The sequence below is a fragment of the Candida parapsilosis genome, contig 006372, assembly GCF_000182765.1.
Source record: "Candida parapsilosis strain CDC317 annotated contig 006372".
Classification (NCBI taxonomy): Eukaryota; Fungi; Ascomycota; class Pichiomycetes; order Serinales; family Debaryomycetaceae; genus Lodderomyces; species Lodderomyces parapsilosis.
The window spans coordinates 402,997-426,017 of NW_023503283.1; the positions used below are offsets into that span (position 1 = coordinate 402,997).

Genomic DNA, 23,021 nt, shown 5'->3' on the forward strand with positions numbered 1-23,021 from the left:
TCAAACCACATAATTACCCAAAAGAATTTCTGTATCTCTAACCCGGTTGATGTACCCGATCCTGTCAAATTAGGGAAACCAGTTTAAAAGTGTGGGATAATATCAATCCAGAAGTTTCTTTGTATGAGGTTAGTCATTTTCTACTGTCCTCTCTCAGAGTATTTGCAGTCTTTTTCCCAAGCTAAAAGCTGTTTCCTTTCTATTCATTGATTTAAGGATAGGGGTCCATAGTTTAAAAAGATCTCTTCTCTAAACAGTATGGTATAAAATCATTAGCATATCTACAGAAACATTGATAGCTTTCTAAGGTTATCTTTGCTATTGCTTCTCTTACCATTGGAGTTAATTGTTCTTTTCTAAATAAGTTTGACTGCTTCTGCTTAAGTTTAGCCTTATACACGGACTAAAACTCTTCAATTACGTTTAGTCTTGGTGACTAAGGAGGCAAAAACACTAGCTCCATTCCACTCAGTGCTACTAATAACTCAAGATCACGACGTTTATGGATGGCTGCATTGTCAAGTACCAAATACTTGGTCTCTATAAGCACGCCACGCTTTTTAGGTTCTTCGTAAATACCATTGAGTTCACAGATGACTCGCTGATTCCAGTTTCTTTTCCAAGTAGAAGCTGTTTGTAAACTGATATTGAGTGCTTGTGCAGCCTTATATGCAGAATCTCCTTCTTCGATAACTAATTGCCAGAATGTTTGCTTCTGTACCTCGGAGTAGTATCTGTATGGACCCCTTTCACGTTTACAAGTTTCTTCTTGTTCAGAACTGATGTTCACATCTACATCTACACTATTACATTCCATTTCAGATTGCAGGTTATCAACTTCACTCTCATTTAGATAGAACGTTTCATTGTAGTCACTGTAACTAATACACGATTCCAATGGGGCTATCTCACTTTCCAAAGCCATCTGGCCTGTGTCCAAGGAAAAGCAATTACCAAGCCGATCCACATATCTGTCGGTGTGTAACTCCAGCTTGAAATTTATTACCCCCTTTAATTTTATATTATGATTTTCCTTTCCTACCCGAAACAAAATCATATAAAACAAAATTATGACGCCCTAGTTTGAGCAATTTATGTCTCATTGGTATGAAAAATTATGTCGTTCTAGTATGAATAAATATGTCGTGTTGGCTTGAATAATTATGTCGCCTTAGTATGAAAAAAAAGTGTGTCGCATTGATTTGAATAATAAATGTTGCGCTGGTGAAACAAAAATAAAAAGACTATAAACGTCATTTATTGGACGAGATCACAAGTGACTCAAAAAGTTGGTTTTACGGAGGTACTTAAGTGCAAGGACAGCATTCTCCGAAAAAATAAGTCCATCGAAACCTAAAGAAGTTCTGCGTGAGTCAATCTATCTAGTCTTCAGGAGTGACTTAGCCTTTCGTTTCGTATTTTCCTTTTGAGGTCATGGATGAACACAAAGTAAAAGTGCAATCACGCATTATATATATACTTTGTACTCGTCGATGGGAAACAATGATATTTTGGTGACAACAGTCTCAGTGTGGCTGCAAAACTCTTGAAAATAGGAGGTGCTCACTCTGTCTCGGTATAAAATACGATTTCTTTTTGAATTGTACTTTGATTACTCACCTTGACTAAAAAAATCTCAAGTCAGGACTCGGCAAAGACCCAATACTGACCGGCTTTAGCTGCAACTTAATAGGTAAGAATGTAAGTTTGTCATAGACTGAACTGAGCCGTGCAGAGACGACTAGAATTCAAGACACCATCTTACTAGACCACTTTCCTTATGACTCTACAGTTATTTCACTTTTAGTGCCAAGCAACTAACAATCAATTCTTCAACTCTTCAATATAAAAACTACACACAAACTGTACGATTGACAAAATGGGAAGAAAAGAACTACCACCAATTAATTAAGCTTAACACAATTTGAAGCTCCCCTTTCTTTTATTTGTTAATTTAAATATAGATTAATAATGGTAATGTCTAAGGTATAATAAACCAATAATTGATCATGATTGTCTCGCTCTCTCTATGCCGAAAACATGTAAGCCCCTAGCCTTGAGCAAACTGACTGTTGGTGAATGAGGCAATGACTATAAAATCATAAAGTGCTATAGCTATAAACTTGAAGATATTCGGCTTGCGGAATGCATACACATTAGGAAGGATGAGGAACAAGACTATCATTGTCACTAAGGCAATGGCAGCGAAGATTTTGGTGAAGCTTGGAATCATTATCGTTATTATTGTTGGTTATTGGGTGAATAATTAAAAGGGTTTTTCTTTGTGAAGGTAAAAATAAAAAATGTGGAAAGTAATGGGAGGTAATAAATCCTATTTAAAAGAAACTGAACAATATTTTATACAAAATAAGTTAATTGTAGAGACTTAAACCTGTTACAAATCCCCAGATAGATGATTCTTTAAATCTATTTATAAAGTTTGGTGTCGTTGTATTGGCTACACCTGTGTCAAAGTTTTAGCTCTAAAGTTCTTTCTATATTGGTTATGACTGCCATGTGAGTTTTGTGTTCAATTATTCTTATGATAGTCTTACAAAATATATTGCTTACAAAGGTTAAAGAATCACAAAAAAAAAAAAGGAGAAAGGCCTATATACAATGGGGATGTGTAGATACTGTGAGTATTTGATTTAATGGTTAATATAGTAGCAGCTAAAAATATCATGTGAGAAGTTAACACCTTGAGGGTCCAAATATAATAACACGTGGCGATTCTAAGTCCTATATTGTTAAGGAAAAATGACTGGTAACATAAAGGAGTACATTTATGTACAGATATGGAATTAAAAGCTCCTTCACTAATAATACATGTATTCTTACAAATCAACTACAGCAAACATCGAAAAATGGCACGATTTAGAAATTAGTAATTTGAGAATTACTAATAGTAAAACCTTTGAGCCACAAATGTCTAAAAGCTTTCAAAGATGAGGAAGATAACTAGCATAGAGCACCATGTGGCACGTAGTATATATACGGTCCACTATAAAAGTATACATTAAACATTAAAAGATACCGTGTAGCTTGTAAAGTAAGAAAAGCCAGAATTCAAAGATCATAACAAGATACATGGGCTGGTACAAAGTGAAAGGGAAAAATGCAAAAACTACATATTTTAGTTACTGTTCGCATATGTGCTATTTATTATCATTACTATATTTAGGGCATGACACCTGAGACAGAATGGACTGTATTTCTAGCTAGTGCTGCCGATGGATGATGGGGAAAGTTTTCTTTCCCTGTATGTTCTTTCTTCTTGTAGAGCTAACGATAAGCACCGAGACAATACTACCAACAAGGTTAATAAGGTTAATCATATTCATTTTATACAGTCTTTTTATTTTTATTTCATACTAGTGCGACATAATTGTTCATACCAAAGCGACATTTATTATTCAAACCAACACGACGTATTTATTCATACCAGAACGACATAATTTTTCAAACCAGTGCATCATATTTTTTACACCACCTACTCACCCAAAGTAATTTCCGCACCTCTAATCAGATTGAAGAACCCGATCCTGTTGAATTAGGGCAATAAATTTAAGAGTATGGAATCACATCAAATCGGAATTTTTTTTTTGTTTGAGCTTAGTCATTTCCTACTTTCATTTCTCAAAGGTTTTACTAACATTTTCTCAAATTAAATGTCGTCCCCTTCCTAATTATTAGTTTTAGAACAAGGATTTGCACTCTAGAAAGATGTCAGTTCTGCACAGTGTTGCATATGGTCATGGGCATGTCTACAAAATCTTTGATAGCTTTCTAAGGTTATCTTTGCTGTCGATTCTCTTACCTTTGGACTTAACTGTTCTTTTCTACATAAGTTTGACCGCTTAACACACTGGCTAGAATTCTTCAATTGCGTTTAGTTCTGGCGAATAAGGAGGCAAAAACACTAGCTCCATTCCACTCAGTGCTACTAATAACTCAAGATCACGACGTTTATGAAACAAAACTAAAAGACTGTGACACAATCTCTTTTTTTTTTTTTTCATTTCAACTGCTCAGCCTAAGTCAAGGATATATCATTTCTAACTAAAGATATACCTCTGTTGAAACCATCTTCTTTTGAGTCTTTGCTTCCTTCTGAATTCTACATATATATGTATAAACTTATTGGTTGACAGCAACTCATCAACTATCCCATATCTCACGTTTCTTGATCTTTTGTTGTTTTGGTTGTGAAGCCCAAATCATCAACAGTTTTAAATGTAGAGTCTTATTTTCTTGTCTTTTTTTTGCAGCACTTTTCGTACCATTAAGCTCCTAAACATCCTCAACTATCATTATCACTTTATGGATCAACATCCACCAGTATATATTAACTTAGAAGAGAGAGCTGATGGTATAGTTGCAAACCTTCACCGAAAGCTAGTAAATGGAGGAAGAAGAGGAGTTATTGACGATGCTGATGATATCTTATCACCATCACAAGATGATGATGATGATGATGATCATTACATCAACACCAATAAGAAAAAAGATGACACAACCAGTATGTTGTACTCACAATTGAGAAGATACTACAATGATGGAAACTTTATTGAAATCATGTTCTTACTCCCTCAAATATCACAATTAAATATTGTTCCTCCCATTTTCCATCTAATCATTGGTTGTACTATGGTCCATTTTGGTAGATTATCCAGTGCATTCAGAGAAATTGGAGTTGCCATATGCTTAGCACCCAATGAAGCTGATAAGAAGGAGTTCATCAAGGTTCTAGCTTTCACTTATGCTGATTTGAACGATAAAGATTCAGCAATGGGATGTCTTGGTGAGATATTGGACATTTCAAGAGCGAGCATTTTGGGTACAAAACAATTTGACGAAATGAAGTTTGAAATAATCCAATTGGAAAAGGAATTGTTGCTCAAATTGGAACAAGCCAAGTCCATCAAGTAAGTGAGAAACAATTAAATCTTGATGATTTGGGGCTAATTTATTTTGTACTAACACCATAATTCAGGCAACCAGTTAAGGGGAAAAACAAATCATTTGATGATCAAGTAATGGATTTGATAGCATTGCATAAAGTATTTCCCAAAGATTCATTTACTGGCAAGTGTCAAATCATCATTGGTAAAATTAATCAAGCGGAAAAGTTGTTGCAAACATGGGATAAGGAAAGGAAACCATTGGTCAACAAGCAAAACCCATTGAAATTGTTGGTTGAGGCTATTTTAGTTTTAGGACCTAGTATTGCTTACTATGGTATGTTGAAATTAGAACCCATTTTGAACCAATATTTCGACTTTGTTCAGATTCAAGCAAATGCTAATAAACCACACAAGACTAGAACCGTTTCTGCTTTCTTCTTAGGCGGATTAACCCCACTTTCTTCGAGTGCACCAACTACACCAAATGCAGATGGTGAAATAGCAGCTAAGCCAAATGCTAGCTCCCTGAATAATGGAACTGTTTTCACTTTTCAATTGATAAAGATCATTAGAGGCTTCATTGCCATGTTGCGTCATGAGTACAAGGAAGCTCATGAACTTTTCCTTGAAGCAGAAGATGCCAACTTTGAGTATAACAATCACGTTTTAATTCTCAAATACATTTGTCAATCAAATGAGCCACATCAACATAGAAAAGAATTAGAGTTGCTTGCTCATAAGATTTCCAAACTCCCATTTGTTTCTACTTTTAAATTCCACACTTTGGCTAAGATTTATCAGAAATTGTACATCTTGGAGCAGGCTAGCTTATCTAGACATAGACGAAGAGGTATATTGAAAACCACATTGGATCCCAAGTATGACCAATCGCTGTTGAAATTTTACACATCAGCCGCGGCATATGCACGAGATGATGATTTATATGTGACACTGTACTATGATAATATTCTCAACTTCTTACTCGACTTGAATAAGGATTTTAGTGTTGAAGCAAAGGAAGATATTGTCCATTTCTCCGCCTTGGTATTCTTTTATCAAGTTCGCAACTACTTTTGCTTGAAATCAGATTACAATTATGTTTATATTCCAGGCTTGGTTTGTGATTGGCAAGAAATCAAAACAAACACCAAGTTGAAGCTTAGAATTAAACAGTTTTTGGAGGCTGATAATGGTGATTCAGTCATTGCAAGTACAACAACCACTGGTGTTGCTACCGCTGCTGCTAGTGCCGCAAAATTACATGAAGCTGCCACTAACAAAAAGTCTACTAAGCTGTTTGATATGATTGGGTATTGGGAGAAAGAATACATCAAGTTTAAAGGAACGGTGCCCGATGCTATCAAACAATATTTACGGAAAAAGTGAATTTTCGCAGCCTATTTAGTTTTCCCTACTTCAATAGAACGCAAAAAAAATGCGAATCACCGAAATTATTCAAAACAAATCGAGACAATTTAGTAGCACATCCCTTTTATGACCCAGTATCAACTCTATGACCGTGTATCAACAATTGACAACTATGTCGCAACGATCAAATATATCGGTCATCTTCCTCAATGGGGGTCTCAGGTAGTGGCATTTGGGTTAGAATGGGATGATGCTAACCGTGGTAAAAACAATGGAGTATTGGATGGTGTACAATATTTCACCCCTATCGTGGAAAACTCAGTAAGCTTCGTGAAATCGACAAATAAGAACATAAACCATGATCGAAAATCATTCATTCGGGTAATCAGGGAACAGTACCTCGATGCCATTGGGTATGAAGCCAAGGGGATCAAATTCGGTGGGAAAGTTGTTGAAGAATTGGGGTGGCAACAATTGAATGAGTATCAGTCCCAATTACGTAATTTGACGTCATTGAGCTTGGACCATTGTTTTATATATTGCATGGCTCGCGGTACTGAAGTTGATGATGTTGAGAATGTATTCGCCGGATTGGCCAATTTGACCAATTTAGATCTAAGTTGTAATTTATTCAACAACATGGATGACATCTGGCAAATTGTCGCTCGTTTACCAAATTTGAAAGTATTGAATATCAATGGGAATCGTTTTCCACTCGATGTGGATAACCATGAGCAAAAAGATCATTTTATTCATTATAATTTACAAGTTTTGAAGATGGCATCAACTTTGATTCCAATATCTAAAATCAATACCATAGTGTCACAATTCCCCAATTTGTTAGAATTGATCATATCGGGGAATCAGTACACGAATAATGATGTAAACTGCTTAGATGTCGGTGATTACAGATTAGCGACTTTGGATTTATCATACAATAACCTTCAATGTGTCCCAATTAAACTACCTTTATACATTACAACCTTGAATTTGTCACATTGTCGAATCAATTCTATTGAGAAAAGAGTAGCAACAAACGACATCACCTCCCTCGATATTAGATATAACCAGCTCAAAACTTGGTTGGATATAGATAACCTATCTGAATCATTCACCCAATTAACCAATTTACGCATCAATCATAATCCGATATTGAATGATTTGTCCATCGATGACATGACATGCCAATTGATTGGACGATTTGAATGTAATAATAGTGATGTTCATGGGGAAAATAACCATCCCAACAAGCTAGCTGTATTGAATGGATCAAAGTTGACGCCCTCAGAGATTATGAATGGTGAATTGTATTTCATATCCAAGGTCCAACTGGGTCAGTATGAAATGCATAATCGTACTCGATGGGAGGACTTGTTGAAAAAGTATGGTAAACTGGACAAAGAACTTCAAGTGCTGCCAAGTTTAAGTCAGCCCAAACGATGGATAAATCTACAGTTGATGGTTCGTCAAGTGAAGAAGCAACACATGGGAAACAGTGAACTGAAAACAACAATGGATACGGCGACTCAATCCATCAACACTCCTACAGATTATACATCATTATCCACCCACAAGTTTCTCAAAACAACTTCAATTTTAAAATTCAAAGGCTTAATCTCGCGATTATTTTTATCAAATTTATCAATACTTGACTTCCAAATCTACTACTATATAAATCAAGATACAAATTTCGCCATCAAGTATGAGTTTGATAATTGGTCCAGTTGTTTAAATGATTTTGCCTTGGATGAGTATCAATATATTTATATAGATGTGCATCAGCAATAATTTTAGACTAGAAATAAAGTCTGCAATCAACGTGCTGGAACCTGGGTGTTAATGCAAAAGCCCCACCATTTGTATCCCTGTTTTCTCATATCCTGTTTTTTTGCCTTTACTCTTTATGATTCCATAAGCCATCACCCAAATAATGCAACAACTCAATACCAATCCCTTTATTCTTTTTCTTGATATCATCAACACTCATGGCTAATTTACCAATAGCCAAAGCATTCTCCTTTCCTTCAGCATAAACAGTGACTATAGTATCGACTGGTAAATCCTCTTCAGGTAATTTCCCGCCCTTTGAAGTCAATCCAGGACACATGATGTTAGCACCACTCATGACAAACTTGATAGCTCCGCGATCTACTTGGACCCTAGGAAATAGCTCAGGGTATTTATGCACAGTTTTCAATGTGGGTATAAGGTCAGTAAAATGTTGAATCAAGACAATTTCATTATTATCGTCATCAGAGTCAGATCCATTGCCTCCATCTTTTGCAGGGTTATTTGTATTGTCAACTGAGTACAATTGAATCTTATCTTCACATTTTATTAATATAACTTGAGATTTCTTGGGGATGATATTATCAATGGCATTTTCTAAATCTGGGTATGCATTGACAAAATTTGTTTTCAAGCCTCGTTGAACTGATGACTTGATATTTGAACGGGAATGAATATCATCTTTACTAAATTTCTTGAACATGATTGAAATGGGAAAGTGTGTGTGTGTGTGTGTGTGGGGGGGGGGGGTTAAATACTATTCTTGTTGGGCTAGAAGTTGTCCTGTTGTGTGTGCATGTGTATGTGTAGCTCTTGAAAATTTTTGATGCTGCTTTCCGAAGTTCGCAATCAAAAAAAAAAAAAAAAAAATTCATCTACTTCACAAAGCAAAGAGTACAAATCAACAGTTGGCTCTACAATCAAAAACCCTACAAGTGTTTGGTTTTTTGAAAAGAGTTGGAAATGTCAAGATTTATAATTACAATGCCACCATCCAGCTCTTGGAACAGAAACCTTGGTGTTCATCGCACTCAAAAGAAATCTTGGGTTAAATTCAATCTTGCCCATTTACTCACCGCACGTCATAAAGTACCGAATTACCAAAAGTGGTAATCAAAGTACAACCGTACGGGAGAATCCAGCTCAAGGTTTGCTAAGCTCGTGCTTTTGTTTTGCAATAACGAAATCAAACCGAGCGAGGCACAAGGCTGGGGAAAATAGAAAAAGTGTCATTTTGAGCGTAGCCTCTGTCCATCTGGATCAGACACCACTAGCGATGCACAAGTCATCTGTTGTAATCTCCAGTAGATTAAAAGCATTAGATTTTGGCAATGATGAACTGTTTTTTTTTTTCTTTTCAAAACCATCACTGCTTGACAAAGCCTAAAACTAAAGTCTGAAATGAGAAAACAACAGCGACGCTGCCATCATCATCAACACATTCTCCGCCACTAAATTCTCTTATGGAAAAATAGACAATTGCATCCAATTCCAAAAACAAACTTTTTCCAAAAACACATGTTTGAAAAAAAAAAAATAAAACAAGAAGGTTTCCAAAAATTCTCTCAAATGTTCGATGCAATAAACCATCAATCAAATGAGAAGTTGTCAGGTTTATAAGTTTTCAACCAGCAAAAACATGATCTCGGACTGAATCCTCACTGAAACACGTAATGCCCCTGCATAAAGATGAGGAAAGGAAAAAGAAGAAGAAGAAGAAGAAGAAAAGTGAAAAGGAAGAATTTTTTTTTCTCTTACTCACTCAAAATTAAATTCTAGTTTCATTTGTCTTGCAGACGTCCTGTATATAAAGATAATGTAACTATACCAAATTATACTCTCACTTATTGATTATACCCGTGTAGTGAGCAATTACATCGTCTAAATCATCATCCAAGAGATCGTGCTCTTCACTATCAGGAAGACTTCTAGGGTTCTCCTCCACGACTTTGGAACTCTCTTTGTTCATTATCCCGGTGAGCGATTGATTCTGCTCATCTGATTCACCTGGTTTCACTGGTGCTACGCTAGTGGCTTTTGTCGCGTTTATCACTCTTGGTCTCTTTATACCCAATGATCTTTTCTTTTGCGTTGATGTGTTGGTGTTATTAATATCATCAAACGAGCTCAATTCGTCATCACGTATTAATATTCTCTTCTTTGGCAAATGCTCAGTATTCAATACATATAATTGTTTCTTGATTCCAAGTGACCTTTGAGATTCTTTGTTAGTTTGAGAGTCAGTTTGGCCCAGATTGTTTATGGCCACCTTTGGACAGTCCGCTGGGACTTCGACAGTTTTACCATCATCGTTATCTTCATTGTCATCACTAAACGCAAATGAATCATCAAGAATATCAATACCCTCAACCGTATGAGGTTCTCTACTCAACAGTTTGAAAGCACCGTCGGTCTCGGAATTGAAGCTTGTTGAAGGCGTATGATGAATCTGGTCGTCATGTTTGGACTTTGACACATCATTCGAAGTGACAACATTACTCTCAATCGTGGTCGGGTTATCGTCAGTTTCTAAGCTTCGTTCCAAGGTAATCTCTTTGTCATCATCGGTGAGCTCTATGTGGTTATTCTCAAGGTTCTGTTCGCTATTGACTGTTGAATGGTCCTTCTCTGGCGTTTTTATCATAGTTATCTCCAAGTCATCATCATCACTAGACTCGAGAAAATCTAATGCAGTCTTGACACGACGACGAGGAGCTGTGGTGGAAACACTCGTCTTGTTGCTCGTTTCCTTAAGCATCTCCGAAACATTCTTGAACCCAGTTTCAACATTATCAGGCATGAAGAACTTCTTTTGATGTTTTTGTTGCTTCTTCCGGGGGTTGTTCTTCTTTTTCGGTGTATCCCCCAACATATACTGTGTTGCAATTTTGATGATTTCGTCCTCGTCATCTTCCTGCTTGATCTCTAAATTCTCCTGTGGAATTTCAATAAATGTCTCAACAACTTGAGGAGTATATTGTTCGGGTATTATTCTATTTTGAGGGCACAATGTTATTAAATCACCCTTCATAATGTGATCCTGAATATACTCATAACCAGCCATAGCTTTGTCAAATTTAGACTCCTCATTACTTGAAAACAACAAAAGAACTTTGCCATCACGTTTACGACCTGTTCTACCCATACGTTGGATATTTTTAATCGGAGATGAAGTGGAGTCATAACAAACAATCAAATCAACCTCACCAATGTCCAAACCTTCTTCCCCAATCGAAGTGGCCACAAGAATATTGTATTCTCCATTCTTAAATTTTTTGATAATTTCCTTTTGTAATTTTTGGTTCATTCCACTAATCTGTGCATTCTCAGAGCTTGTACGCAAAGAATCTCTCTCGTCATTAACATCCTTTTTTGATTTCTTCTTAGCACCCTTCTTTTGCCCAAAATTTTCAACGTCAAATTTTTCCTTCTCTTTTGCCTGTCCTATGAAAATGTGTGGCTTGAATTGCTTGCCTTCTTTTTCAATGCTTTTAACAATTTCCAACGCCGACTCACGAAATTCAGTGAAAATAATCACCCGAGAACTGTCATCATCACACTTCTCTTGAAAGAAATCCTCAAGTTCTTCCATCAATGCTTCTATTTTGGGATGGCTAAACGCTTGACTCGAAATTGCATTCTCTTGGCTCTCTATCAACTCCTTAATCGGCTCACTGTAATAAAAATCAGCATTCAACTTGTTCTTCGACTTTTTCTTATTCCATTTCGTATCAAACTCTTGATACTTGTTCATGAAATAACTGTAAAATGAATTAACCCCATATATGTTCAACCTTCGATAGCATTGCCCCACTGTTCCTAGTAGCTGCAAAATAAAATAATTGGCCCATTTGAGACCTTCAGGGATTGAATGATTCGCGATTAGTCTTCTTGACGCTTCCATGCATTTGAAAGCATTGATTCGTGTTGGTTCAGTTTCATCAATTAAACCTTTTTCATTAGCCGTTTTCAATATTGGAGCAATTGCTTTCGACAACAACGCAACACAATTCCGAATTTCCATTGACGTATCCAAGGTTCGCCGACAAATCTTTTTCCTCTTCATGTACTTGATTATGTCTATGCTCTGCTCCGTTCTCACTTCAACCTTGGAGATCTTTAAGTTATCGATAACATCTTGAACACCGTCCACATCTGCAGCCGGTGTAGCAGTCAATGCCAAAGTTCTAAACGAATCGTTAAACCTTCGAAGAAAATTGACCACATTATTATAAGAATAGTTTCCCCTAGCCCTATGCGCTTCATCAATAACCAATAGCACAATTGATTTTGGGTTCACTACGCCAGATGCCAAATCGTTTTCGACTACTTGAGGCGTAGTGAAAAACACTTGACGAGAATTCCAAATCTCCTCCCTATTCTTTTTCGTCTTTTCCAACAAAATGGCCACTTTAGAGCTTGATATACCTGTAATGGAGCAGCAAGCCTTGATTTGTTGCGCCACTAAAGGCTTTGTTGGAGCCATAAATATAATCTTGGAACTGGGGAACCATCGTAGAAAGTTTAACATAACTGTAGAAGCAATGAACGTTTTACCCAATCCCGTGGGCAACGCCACTAGCAAATTGTCATAAAACGCTTTTCGAACAATATTGTACTGATAATCACGAACTTCAAAGTTCGTGGGATAGATGTAGGTTTGTAAATTTCCAAAATCCATTTCATGGTGAGTAGGGATGATAATTTTTGGTGCAACCGTGGACAATACGTGTTGCACCTTTCGTTTAGTGGTTGAGGTTTTGGAAGTGGACGTGTCTTCTCCACCTCCTGGTTTGGCGGGCTGTCCTAATGGCTTAGTGCAAACTGATTTATTCTGTGGTTGCAATCGTTGCAGTCGCTGCAGTCGTTGCAATCTTATTTTGGGCTGCTTTCCCACCAATTGTCCTCCATTTATGGCATCTTGAATTACGGGATCGTTGTCATCATCTGAGAACTCCCAGTCGTCGTCAATATCTTCAATTTCCATCTCGAATTAGATATTCTTGGTATTGGTGTAAACAAATTTAGTTGAAACGCGTATGAGTTGATTGTTTGAGATGCGCGACACGAATTCATTTTTGGGCACTTTTGCTTCTTGATGGATGCCTTGAATGATGATGCCGACAGAAGAGCCCCAAGAGACAAGCACGCCTCATGATCCATATTCCGTACTAAACAAGAGTATCGAAAACTTACAAAAACCAGTCACTGATTTATTACGCAACCACAACGAACTTGTTGTTCAAAATCTAAGCATATTGTCCAACTTGAACACGGTACCTAAGCTCAACCAGGATATAAAGACAAAGTTATACAAAAGTTAGATGCATCAAGTACATACAAATACACACCTTACTCAGAACCAAAGTTTCCCAATAATCCATCTAAATCGAATTCCTTTGCCCATGATGTAACAACTGTGGTTTGTTCAATCTTTGGTGGCTCTTTTTCCCCACGTAATGCACTCTTTGGTCCCTCTAAATTCACTTCAGCCTCAGCTGCAGCTTGTTTTGATGCTTTAGGTAAAGTCCATCCAATTATCCTACCATCTCTCCAATCATTGAGAACAGCCATGGCTGCCGAGTCCAAGTTAGGCACACCTCCTCTACCCAATCTCCCCTTTGTTCGAGCAATGTGGATCAAAAAATGTTTGACAAATTCCTCCAAATCGTTGGATGGTAATGGTGGTAAATCATAATACTTCTTCAATCCTTCTGCCATTTCAGGATTTTGTGAAAATTTCTTCAAAAGCAATTTTACAGCAACAACTGGGTCAGTAATCAGCTTAGGTGGAATTGCCGATAACAATGCCAATTTGGCCATCTGGTGTTGTTTGGATTGCTTTTTGGTGTTTATTATTTCGTCAGGGAAAACGATCCCAGGAGAGTCTAAAATTTTCAACTTATTATCAATCTTGACTTCTCTCATTGATGTTGTTACACCCGCTTGATTTCCTACCGGACAAGCTTTGGAGTTGTTGTTGTGTCTCTTTGTGAGGGCATTGATAATCGAGGACTTACCAACATTAGGGTAACCAATAACACCGACGATAATTGATCTTTTTAAATTCGACTTATTGGCATAGCTTTTCAACGCTTTCATCAATGAGTCTGCTGTGATAGCGCCAGTTAGTTTCTTGTTGAAAGACGTAGCATTTGTAGCACCGGGACTAGCCTTGATAGGCAAAGTTGGAAACGACGAGTTCAAAAAGTCAAGCCATTGGTTCAATGCTTCAGTTGGTACCAAATCCACTTTATTCAAAAGCAAAATAAGCCTCTTTCCTGGATTTTGCAAAACCGCCTGTTCAACCCTCTTTGATCTAGTGGATTCAGGATCCCTGGCATCAAGGACATATAGAACTACATCTGATGCTTCGACAACAGTCTTGAATATCTTGTCGTACGATTTACGAGACTTTTCCAAACCTGCCACATCCTCTTCATCATCTTCAACTTCACTCAACTCGATCTCCACATCCTCATCAGAGTCAATCATGTCATTGTCATCGTTATCCGCTTCACCGTTGTACTCTTTTGCAGCAGATTGAGCAGACTCTAGTAAAGCTGCCAACCCATTTGCTCCGTCATCTTCGTCTTCCAATTCCTCATCCTCCATTTCGTCATCACCAACCTCCTCACCTCTGGCTAACGCCTCTTCTCTCTCCTTTTGCTTTTGCAATTTGAGTTCTTCTCTTCGTTCTCTTTCCAACCGTCTGGAATCCTCTAATTCAGATATAATTTGATCCTTGTAGGGGAAACTAGCAGGGATCCCTGGGTCTTTTCTGTGTCTTGATTTCCATGTGACATCCTTCTTGGCTATTTTTTTGTCCTTTCTCCTTTTAGCAGCTGCTTTTTTCTTTATACCCTCTCTCATACGAGTGGTCACCCTCTTCGATGTCGGCTTCTTGACTCTCATTGTTGTTGTTGTGAAGTCACTTACGATGTAGTGGTAAAAGTAGTTTGATGAAATGAAAGATAGATGAAGAGATGCCCTAAAGAAAATTGTTTTTGTAGGAAAAGAAAATACACAGAATGAATGACACAAAGACAAATTGAAGAGAAGCAATTTTTGCAATAATAAGAAAATTAAATGATGGATAATGAAGCTGTATAAAACCAATTCGTGATCCACCTACGTGATCAATTGTGCCCCTGAGAGCTTCCAATATCTTATTTAAGGGGCACAGTCGGTATCCACTTCCGCTTCCTCTTCACCTTCTTCTGATCGATACTTCATCCCAGTGTCAAAATTGTGTTTTCGATTCTTGATGTTTTTTGGTTTCAGATATCCCACATGTTCATCTAGATCCTTCTGCATCTTCTGAATAGTAGCATCCTTTGTTTCAGGGTCAACAATACTTCCCACCGCTTGTTGAGAAACGCCTTTATCCTCATCAACATATCTAACTTTCCCAAGAGTTTTCTCGGTGGTTGAAGGTCCTTTCAAAACTGAATTCACTAATCCTTTGGGTTTCAGCACTTCTAGTTGTATGTTTTGCAATGGAATGTTTGACGGCGCATGTATCTCCTTGGTTGCTCCCACAGATTGTCTTTGATCCTTGAATTCAGGCAAGCCATCCTCAGGGAAGGGAGAATTTAATTTCAACTCTTGAAGATCTTTCGACAATAACCTATTTAGCAATTTCTGCTTCACCGTGGTTTTAAAATTGTTCTTAACTGTTGGCACCTTCCACAAGACGTAGTCGGTTCCTTTTTTGATGTCATCAGGAGTGAATACAACCTCAACCGAGTCTCTGAAAGGCACAATGGCAGATAGAGAGACTCCGGACAAAGCACACAACAATGATATGACGATCGCTTTCATTTCAAGGTATTACTAAGACCAACAGCAAAGAAGTTCAAAAGGACAAAGACTCTGGTATTCTTGTGGCAAAAGAAACCGAATGCAAGAATACCAAAAAAAAAAAATAGGAATTGGAGTAAAAATATTACACCAATTTTTCTCTAGAATACGAAGCTCACTAATCTTTGCTCTATTTAGTCTATGGATGGTTTAGATCTATGGGAAGATAAATTACTCAAGCTCCTTGATAACGACTCTCTGCTATTTCTCTCTGAAGATTGATAGAATGAGCTCTTTTTTGGAACAACAAATGGTCTACTCAAAAAATCATTTATCTTTGGATTATACTTGTTTGTGTGGGAAAGGGGGCCCTTAGAACTGTACTTCTGGATCGATGAATGATCAAATTCTCCATCTAAGCCAATAGCCAGTCTGGTGCGTAGAACAGACGCCCCAGAAGTGGGATCAGTTTCTTGTAACGAAGGTGGCGAATTGACAACATTGGGCCCAACGCCTTCCTCTAAGGAAATATTTTGATCGATACGATCGTATAGTGCAAATTTGTTAATTAAACTGTCGAACCCAGGGATCTTGGAGGCGATATGCGTAAGACTCTTCCTAGCTAGTACTGGAACTCTGAACCTCCGTATTTTTCCTTTCCAGTTCAAAAAGTGAGTTGGGGTAAAAGTGTACAATATATACCCAAGGAGACAAAATACAACAAGTGAGTAAAATGCCATGCCCAATGGGGAATCATTTTCGTCATCGCTGTCATAATCCGAAATATGGTCTTTGCCAAGGGCTCCACCGGGAACAAATTGCTTCCCCGATATTTCACTCGGGTAAATGCCAATTTCCAAACTGCCTTTTTGATTGGACGGTTCTATTTGAGAGGAAGCAAACAACAACATCTTTCCCAATGTCCACGATAGCTCTTCTCCGCCTACAGAGTCTGCTGATTTGAATGGTACGTGTTTTCCTGTGACGTCATCTGTTTGCTTGTTGTTTTGATCATCCGAACTGGTTTCAAAACCAATACGAGGAAGTTCAAATCCTTCATGAAGCACGTTCATGACCCAGCTTGCTTTGAAACATGCATCTTTCAAAAATTTATCCGGGTCGAGATTTGAATACTCCCCTTTAGCTGCATTCAGCAATATTGTATCCCAATTGTTTTCACAAAACTCCTTTACTTTGATATTGAACGCTTTGTAATCGTATTCACCACCGCTATGGAAAATGTCATTGGCTGTATACCAATATTCTGATATTCCAATAAATTTGTCCCTTTCGAAATCCATTTTGGGCCCATGTATTCCATTAAACAAACAAGGATCATCTTCACAAGGTATGGATTTCATCAACAATGGGTAGATCGATTTGATGCACATCTCGTAGTTTCCCACACCAGATATCTTGTATGATTTACCATTTAGACTGTAGTCTAAAGTGGCACCTTTTGGCAAGCAAGGATCATTAATGTTGTTATTTTGTTTCTCATTAACCATCGATAAGTTGATCATCAGTTCAATAAATCTTCTCCTTGCTTCGTTTGCACCAAATCCAAGCCACGTTTCAACAAAAACACTCCACTTCTGAGTTTGACCATTGATGTTTCGTAGCGTCACCTTGGAAAGATCGTTGTTGTGCTTTTCAATTTGATCCTTAGAAGATGGAACGAAAGCAATTTGCGTAGAAGCTCCGCCCATATCCATAAAGCCGATGGATTCATGAAAGTCCAGTTTGGGGTCGTAATGATTAAACTGACCCATCAAGTAGTTCAATCCCAACCATCCATAAATGCCCTCCGTAGAACCATCGATGGTTTGGACAAAGTTTTCACAATCAGGTACGTAGAAATTTGTATTTTTCTGAATGCCTGAGCATGTCTCTGCTAGAATGTTCTTTCTGGTCTTCTTTGGCAATAATCTCATCCCTGCAGTACTTAGAACAAATACTGGAGTCTCGGAGTGCTTTTCATTTGGTATGATGCCCTCGGCAAATTTCATCAACTCTGAATAATGCTTAGGCCATATTTGTTTAATTTGGCTCTTAGATTTGTAAGTGGATATCCCTGGTGTTATCTTTTTCGTCCAATCTTTACGTAGTGAAATTTTGGGAGGTGATTGAAGCACCATTGGATCTTTCGACTTTGACTGCGTCTTTGGGTTAGCCCATTTATAAATTTGAACTCTAGATCCAGATGATCCTGAGTCAATCACAATACCATAATTTTCATCCTCGACATTGTTCAGCATGGTGCCAATGAGTGTTGTGTACAGCTTTGTATTAACTTGGCTCTGAATTTATTGTTAGGGCTGGCTTGCCTTGTGGACGACAATGATTTCGCGGCGTGGTGTGAAAATGCCAAATTACAATGAAACACTCCACATAGAAAGAAGGGACTTATTGAGTTATACATTACCTTCCAGAATCAAGCAACTAATATCCTTTCCGTTAACGTAATAGGGATTGAACATGATAGTTCTTCCAAACACGCCGCCCACTCCCGTGCAATTGACCGACCCCACTTCAGCAATACCTCAAAATGTATTAACGTTGCGCTCGGCCTTGCAAAGACCAAGTCTATCCAATTATAATGAATCAATTCGGTATGTGGTGAATCTTGAGCAATACCTTGATGCAATTATTGATCTATCTGACACCACAGATTTACGCAGCACGTTTGTTAGCACTAATATTCCATGGTCTAATGTCAGCAAAGGCGACATCAAACTGAAAATATTTAAAGTAAAATCAAAGAAAGCTGTCGTTGATAAATGGTCATTGGGTAATGAGTTATCGATGACTTTAATATCCGCGGCTTTGATCTACAATAGAGTGGCATCAGAGCTATCCAATGAGACTATTAATTTGGAGTTGGACCTACCTGCAAAGCCAGAAGATTACAATGAGAATTGGAAACAGATCATGAGTTTATATAAGAAATCGGTGTCGATGATGTTATTAGCAGGGCAAATGGGAAGGAATTTGATACAATCTAAGGAGGATGTGCTATTCATTAATCCAACCATTTATTCGTTCATTTTAAAGTTAACAGACATATCAATGCAAATGTCCGTCTTGTCCAAATTTTTATGGATAAGCAGATATACATTCAATCAACAAGAAAACACCAGTGCGGGAAATAGCATGACTTTGGCTAAAGTTGCAATATATTGCATGAATGAGCTCGACATGGTTCAACGTATTCTCGAGGAACTCAATATTTCCGTGAAAAATAGCATAAAAACAGACTCAGGGGTAATAAACCTTGATTATACGGATTGGGATACATATCTACAGGTTGTCAGAAGGTATGTTAGTGCATACGCCGGATTTTATTTGGCTGTACAAAGCTATCACGATCATAGGTATGGCAATGCCCTTGGGTTGATTCAATTCAGCTTGTTGTCCCTACAGAGCAAAAAGGATCTACCGACTTCATCCTTCTTGAATAAAAAAGTCACTTTGAAACATTTTAGAGATAGAGTGTCGCAAAGAAAGCAAGAGAATATACTACTGAACTTGAACTCGATATCGACCTTGGACATAAACAAATCAGCCTTTAACGGGAAAAGTGGAATTGTGTTGAATGATTTGTCGTACCTTTTTGACCAGCTTATCAAATTGAATTTGAAAATCTCACTGGAGAATAATACCTTGCATTTTGATGAAATTGTTCATTGGTCTGCAATCAATAGTGATGCAAAGTGGCCAATAGGCTCCAAGATACCAGTGTCTCATGTCGAAGCTTATTCTCCAAACCATACAAAAAGCAAATTTGAGCAAGACTATTCAGGCCGTGGTGAATACTACTGAGATTGTGACACCAACAAAGTTATACATAATCAAGGTTATTGTAAATCTTTTATATAGTTTTGATATTCGTTTTGTAATATTTTAAACATTAAATAGAAGATATACTATAACAAAATTAGCATAAATTCAGACACAACTGAACTAAATATAAAACATGGTGTTCCTAACTCCTACCGCGACGTTATTGCCTAACCTTTTTTTGAAGTCATCAAGAAGTCCCGGTCCGGTGGTCATCTCTTTTGTTGCTGATCCAACATAGTGTCTTGCACGTTTACACAAAAGATCCGCATAATAAGCCGCGAGTACTACCTTTACACTTTTGGTAGCTCTTCCAAAGGTATGACAAAGATTGTACGTTATTCTTTGAATGTCGTCTGAGGTGTAGCTGTTTTCATCGTGTAACACGTAATAGTGCGCTGGAATACCGGTTCCTTGTAACGCTTGTTGTGATTGAATGTAAAAATCAAAGAATGAAATAGAAGTAATATCACGATCAACAATGGTTCCGGGAATCACATTATCATTAGACGTGACAGCTGTCTTTCTCTTTGTCAGAGAGTCAACAACATTCTGTTCAAGAGGAATGAATCTAGTGTGATGTCTTTTAACAACAATCATAAATGTGATCTTGGGGGTGTAGTTGGGCATATTATTCTGTATTCCATACTCTACAAAAGCTGCCTTTATCTTGGGCAATTCCTCTTTCAATATGGTATAGTACTGACTTTCAGACACGCCATCACGGTAGAATAAAACTTTGGAAGGAAATGCTTTGACCTTCTTATGGAAATTCTCCAATCTTTCAAACACCATCGATTTCACATCAGCAATTACTTCACGACCACCAGCCTGAACTCGTATTGAACCCGGAAATTTGTTGAAAATACCATCTTCACTACCAACGACAGAAGCAATAGAGACCGAGTCTTCATTTTGCTGGCCCGTGGGATGAGTCACATCTGCTCCAAGAATAAAAACGGGAACCTTTCTATTGTCAAATAAACCAGCACTGCTGGCCACAGATAAACGATGGTTAGACCCACCCAATTTCAAATTGATCTTCATTGCCAACTGTGCAAACAAAGCCATGTCAAACTTGTCAAATTTCTTCTTAGTGAATGTGTCTAAAATGACACAACTATTGTTCAAACCAACTTTCAAGTCTGCCGCTCTCTTCACGGCACGGTAGTACTTTGTATCTTTATTTGGCAATACAATAATAACATAATCACATTTGTTTGTCAATTTAGCAGTTTGCAAAATATCAGTAAGCGTTCCTTCAAGCAACTGTTCATCTCTTACATTTGATGATTCCAAGGCAACAGAATACTTTTTGAACCTATCGCCAGCATTCTTAATGCCTAGCCTATTCAACTCTCTAAAAAAGATGGAGCAAGCCTCCCCTAAATCATCCTTTTTCCTTTCTGAATATTGATTCTCTAAAATCACAACGCCAAAAGTGTAGATGCTCTTAGTATTGGGGGTTTCAACAAACTGAGCACTTTTAAGATTCCAATTACCCTTTGTTTTTTCCGTCCATCCATTAAACGCTTCCTCTTTATAATTAATTTTTTTGTTCTTGTACTCGATCACTGGTGCTGGCAAGACTCTAGAGGGAATTTTGGTGAAGTTTGTGTCAATCTTACCGAAATCAATGTCACCAAAAGTTGAGGTTTTTTGCTGAGTAATAAACTTGGCCTTATCCATCGGTCTCATTGCAGTCAATCTAATGATGGTTCGGGTATCCCAGACATCCCCTTTGTATTGCTGATGAGGAATGATGAACGCGACCTCCATAGGTAAATAGGCAAATGGGCCAATTTTAAGTAAAGGTAGAGTGGGATACTTCAATTTGACCCCCCACCTATCTGCAAAATAGCTATCCACAGTTACCACCTTTCCATTGGAGTCCTCGAACTTGTGGGTGTTCGCATTATCTTTGAAATTCAACCCTTGTACAGCTTTTGCAGAACCCCTCTTGAGATAGTTTCTTTGAATTTTGACCCCTTTCAAAAAGAATTGAACTTTCTTGAAATCTGACTCTGTTGGCGTTTGACTTGTGCTTAGGTAATCCTTTACCAAGTCAATTACATTCATTGGTTGACCATCAGGCTTGAATGCTTTGTAAAATATTGCTGGAGTGGGATTTAAGTTGAGCTTGATGTTGTTGAATGAGCACCTCACCGAAACAAATGTTCCCAAAGTGATAATTAATCCTTGTTGAAAGTCTTCTATTGGTATACTCTTGTCAAAAAAGAAAAACTTGTTTGATCCCAAGCTGACAACGCTCTTGTTCTCCAAAACTTTTGACCCAATCACTGCAATCAAGGCATTAGTATACTCAGTCACTTCCTGAAAAGTTTTCGTATATGTCTGCATTGTTGAATACTTGATCATGTCGTCAAACTTGAGCTTTTTGACATACTGAACTTTGATTGAAACCGACTTTTCTGCAAATGGGTAAACAACAACATCCTCCACCGGTAAGGGCACTTTGGAATACATCGAGCTGAAATCGCGATAATAAATATCAGACCTCTTGCTCTTGAATGGTTCGAGGTTGAATAAGTAGTTGTCTACGGCATCTTTAATTTTAAGTGTTGGACCCTTGCTTTTTGGCTTGCCTTCTTTAGTACCTTTACCCTCTTTTTCCTCTTGGATCTCTACAAAGTACATGTACAACTTCAAACCTGCCACTTGGTACTTGAAATAGTTCGTCCCAACGTCTGTTCTTACTCCAAGGTTTCCATAATCATGTCTCAATTGAATCTTGTAGGAATCATTGCCAATCTCAGTAGCAAATTTCTTCTTGTAACTCTGTATCGCGTTTAATGCACTTTCATTCGAAGCCACATCCTGAAAGTCAACCTTAACATCACTAATCTTGTACAAACTATGTCCTCCAGCCCTGCCTCGACCTCCACTACTACCTCTACCACATCTACGACCCCTGTTACCTCTCTCATCCCGAGTTATCCTCTGAGCTGCGCCGCCTCTGCCGCGACCTCCTGCACAACCCCTACCTCTTTCTCGTCCACCACTCATATATAACTCAATTGTTTTTTGGAGATTTGGAGCAAACACTAGAGCCACTCTGAACAGTGGTGACGTGTCCGACAGACCTATTTTAGAAAAATAATTGTGAATCAATAAAAGAGTGTGCTAAAAGAATTCAGGGGGTGCGATTGAGGGGGTTCGTATTTTGGAATGATAAAGGTGGCTTGCTACCAAATGCCTAAAAGTCGTGTACTTTTACAGATATCTACTTGACACTTTGTTAAGCACAAGAAGCAGAGTGATGTTGTGCTAAGTGATCCTAATCGGTACATATGG

General features: G+C 37.8%; 11 protein-coding genes across 11 annotated transcripts; 4 read left to right on the top strand and 7 right to left on the bottom strand. All coding sequences in view use genetic code 12, as the record gives it.

Moving 5' to 3' along the window:
- Positions 1-436: 436 nt before the first annotated feature.
- On the bottom strand, positions 437-1,057 carry CPAR2_401840 (helix-turn-helix domain-containing protein; the record flags this gene model as incomplete). The annotated part of the gene is made up of 1 exon (XM_036811070.1): positions 437-1,057. One exon carries the CDS (start codon positions 1,055-1,057, stop codon positions 437-439), a length of 621 nt encoding a protein of 206 aa, XP_036667544.1.
- Positions 1,058-4,323: 3,266 nt separating this feature from the next.
- Positions 4,324-6,293, top strand: CPAR2_401850 (uncharacterized protein; the record flags this gene model as incomplete). Its single annotated transcript, XM_036811071.1, has 2 exons — positions 4,324-4,928; positions 4,997-6,293. 2 exons carry the CDS (start codon positions 4,324-4,326, stop codon positions 6,291-6,293), a joined length of 1,902 nt encoding a protein of 633 aa, XP_036667545.1.
- Positions 6,294-6,401: 108 nt separating this feature from the next.
- Positions 6,402-8,063, top strand: CPAR2_401860 (uncharacterized protein; the record flags this gene model as incomplete). Its single annotated transcript, XM_036811072.1, has 1 exon — positions 6,402-8,063. One exon carries the CDS (start codon positions 6,402-6,404, stop codon positions 8,061-8,063), a length of 1,662 nt encoding a protein of 553 aa, XP_036667546.1.
- A 106-nt stretch (positions 8,064-8,169) lies between these two features.
- On the bottom strand, positions 8,170-8,766 carry CPAR2_401870 (translation machinery-associated protein 20; the record flags this gene model as incomplete). Its single annotated transcript, XM_036811073.1, has 1 exon — positions 8,170-8,766. One exon carries the CDS (start codon positions 8,764-8,766, stop codon positions 8,170-8,172), a length of 597 nt encoding a protein of 198 aa, XP_036667547.1.
- A 1,137-nt stretch (positions 8,767-9,903) lies between these two features.
- Positions 9,904-13,050, bottom strand: MPH1 (3'-5' DNA helicase; the record flags this gene model as incomplete). Its single annotated transcript, XM_036811074.1, has 1 exon — positions 9,904-13,050. The coding sequence occupies one exon, from the start codon at positions 13,048-13,050 to the stop codon at positions 9,904-9,906; it is 3,147 nt and encodes a 1,048-aa protein (XP_036667548.1).
- A 130-nt stretch (positions 13,051-13,180) lies between these two features.
- Positions 13,181-13,387, top strand: CPAR2_401885 (uncharacterized protein; the record flags this gene model as incomplete). The annotated part of the gene is made up of 1 exon (XM_036811075.1): positions 13,181-13,387. One exon carries the CDS (start codon positions 13,181-13,183, stop codon positions 13,385-13,387), a length of 207 nt encoding a protein of 68 aa, XP_036667549.1.
- Positions 13,388-13,415: 28 nt separating this feature from the next.
- CPAR2_401890 (RNA-binding GTPase) lies at positions 13,416-14,978 on the bottom strand (the record flags this gene model as incomplete). Its single annotated transcript, XM_036811076.1, has 1 exon — positions 13,416-14,978. One exon carries the CDS (start codon positions 14,976-14,978, stop codon positions 13,416-13,418), a length of 1,563 nt encoding a protein of 520 aa, XP_036667550.1.
- Positions 14,979-15,236: 258 nt separating this feature from the next.
- On the bottom strand, positions 15,237-15,887 carry CPAR2_401900 (uncharacterized protein; the record flags this gene model as incomplete). The annotated part of the gene is made up of 1 exon (XM_036811077.1): positions 15,237-15,887. One exon carries the CDS (start codon positions 15,885-15,887, stop codon positions 15,237-15,239), a length of 651 nt encoding a protein of 216 aa, XP_036667551.1.
- Positions 15,888-16,060: 173 nt separating this feature from the next.
- CPAR2_401910 (apyrase) lies at positions 16,061-18,124 on the bottom strand (the record flags this gene model as incomplete). The annotated part of the gene is made up of 1 exon (XM_036811079.1): positions 16,061-18,124. One exon carries the CDS (start codon positions 18,122-18,124, stop codon positions 16,061-16,063), a length of 2,064 nt encoding a protein of 687 aa, XP_036667552.1.
- A 220-nt stretch (positions 18,125-18,344) lies between these two features.
- CPAR2_401920 (uncharacterized protein) lies at positions 18,345-19,688 on the top strand (the record flags this gene model as incomplete). The annotated part of the gene is made up of 1 exon (XM_036811080.1): positions 18,345-19,688. One exon carries the CDS (start codon positions 18,345-18,347, stop codon positions 19,686-19,688), a length of 1,344 nt encoding a protein of 447 aa, XP_036667553.1.
- A 141-nt stretch (positions 19,689-19,829) lies between these two features.
- AGO1 (Ago1p) lies at positions 19,830-22,733 on the bottom strand (the record flags this gene model as incomplete). Its single annotated transcript, XM_036811081.1, has 1 exon — positions 19,830-22,733. One exon carries the CDS (start codon positions 22,731-22,733, stop codon positions 19,830-19,832), a length of 2,904 nt encoding a protein of 967 aa, XP_036667554.1.
- Between the last annotated feature and the right edge of the window lie 288 nt (positions 22,734-23,021).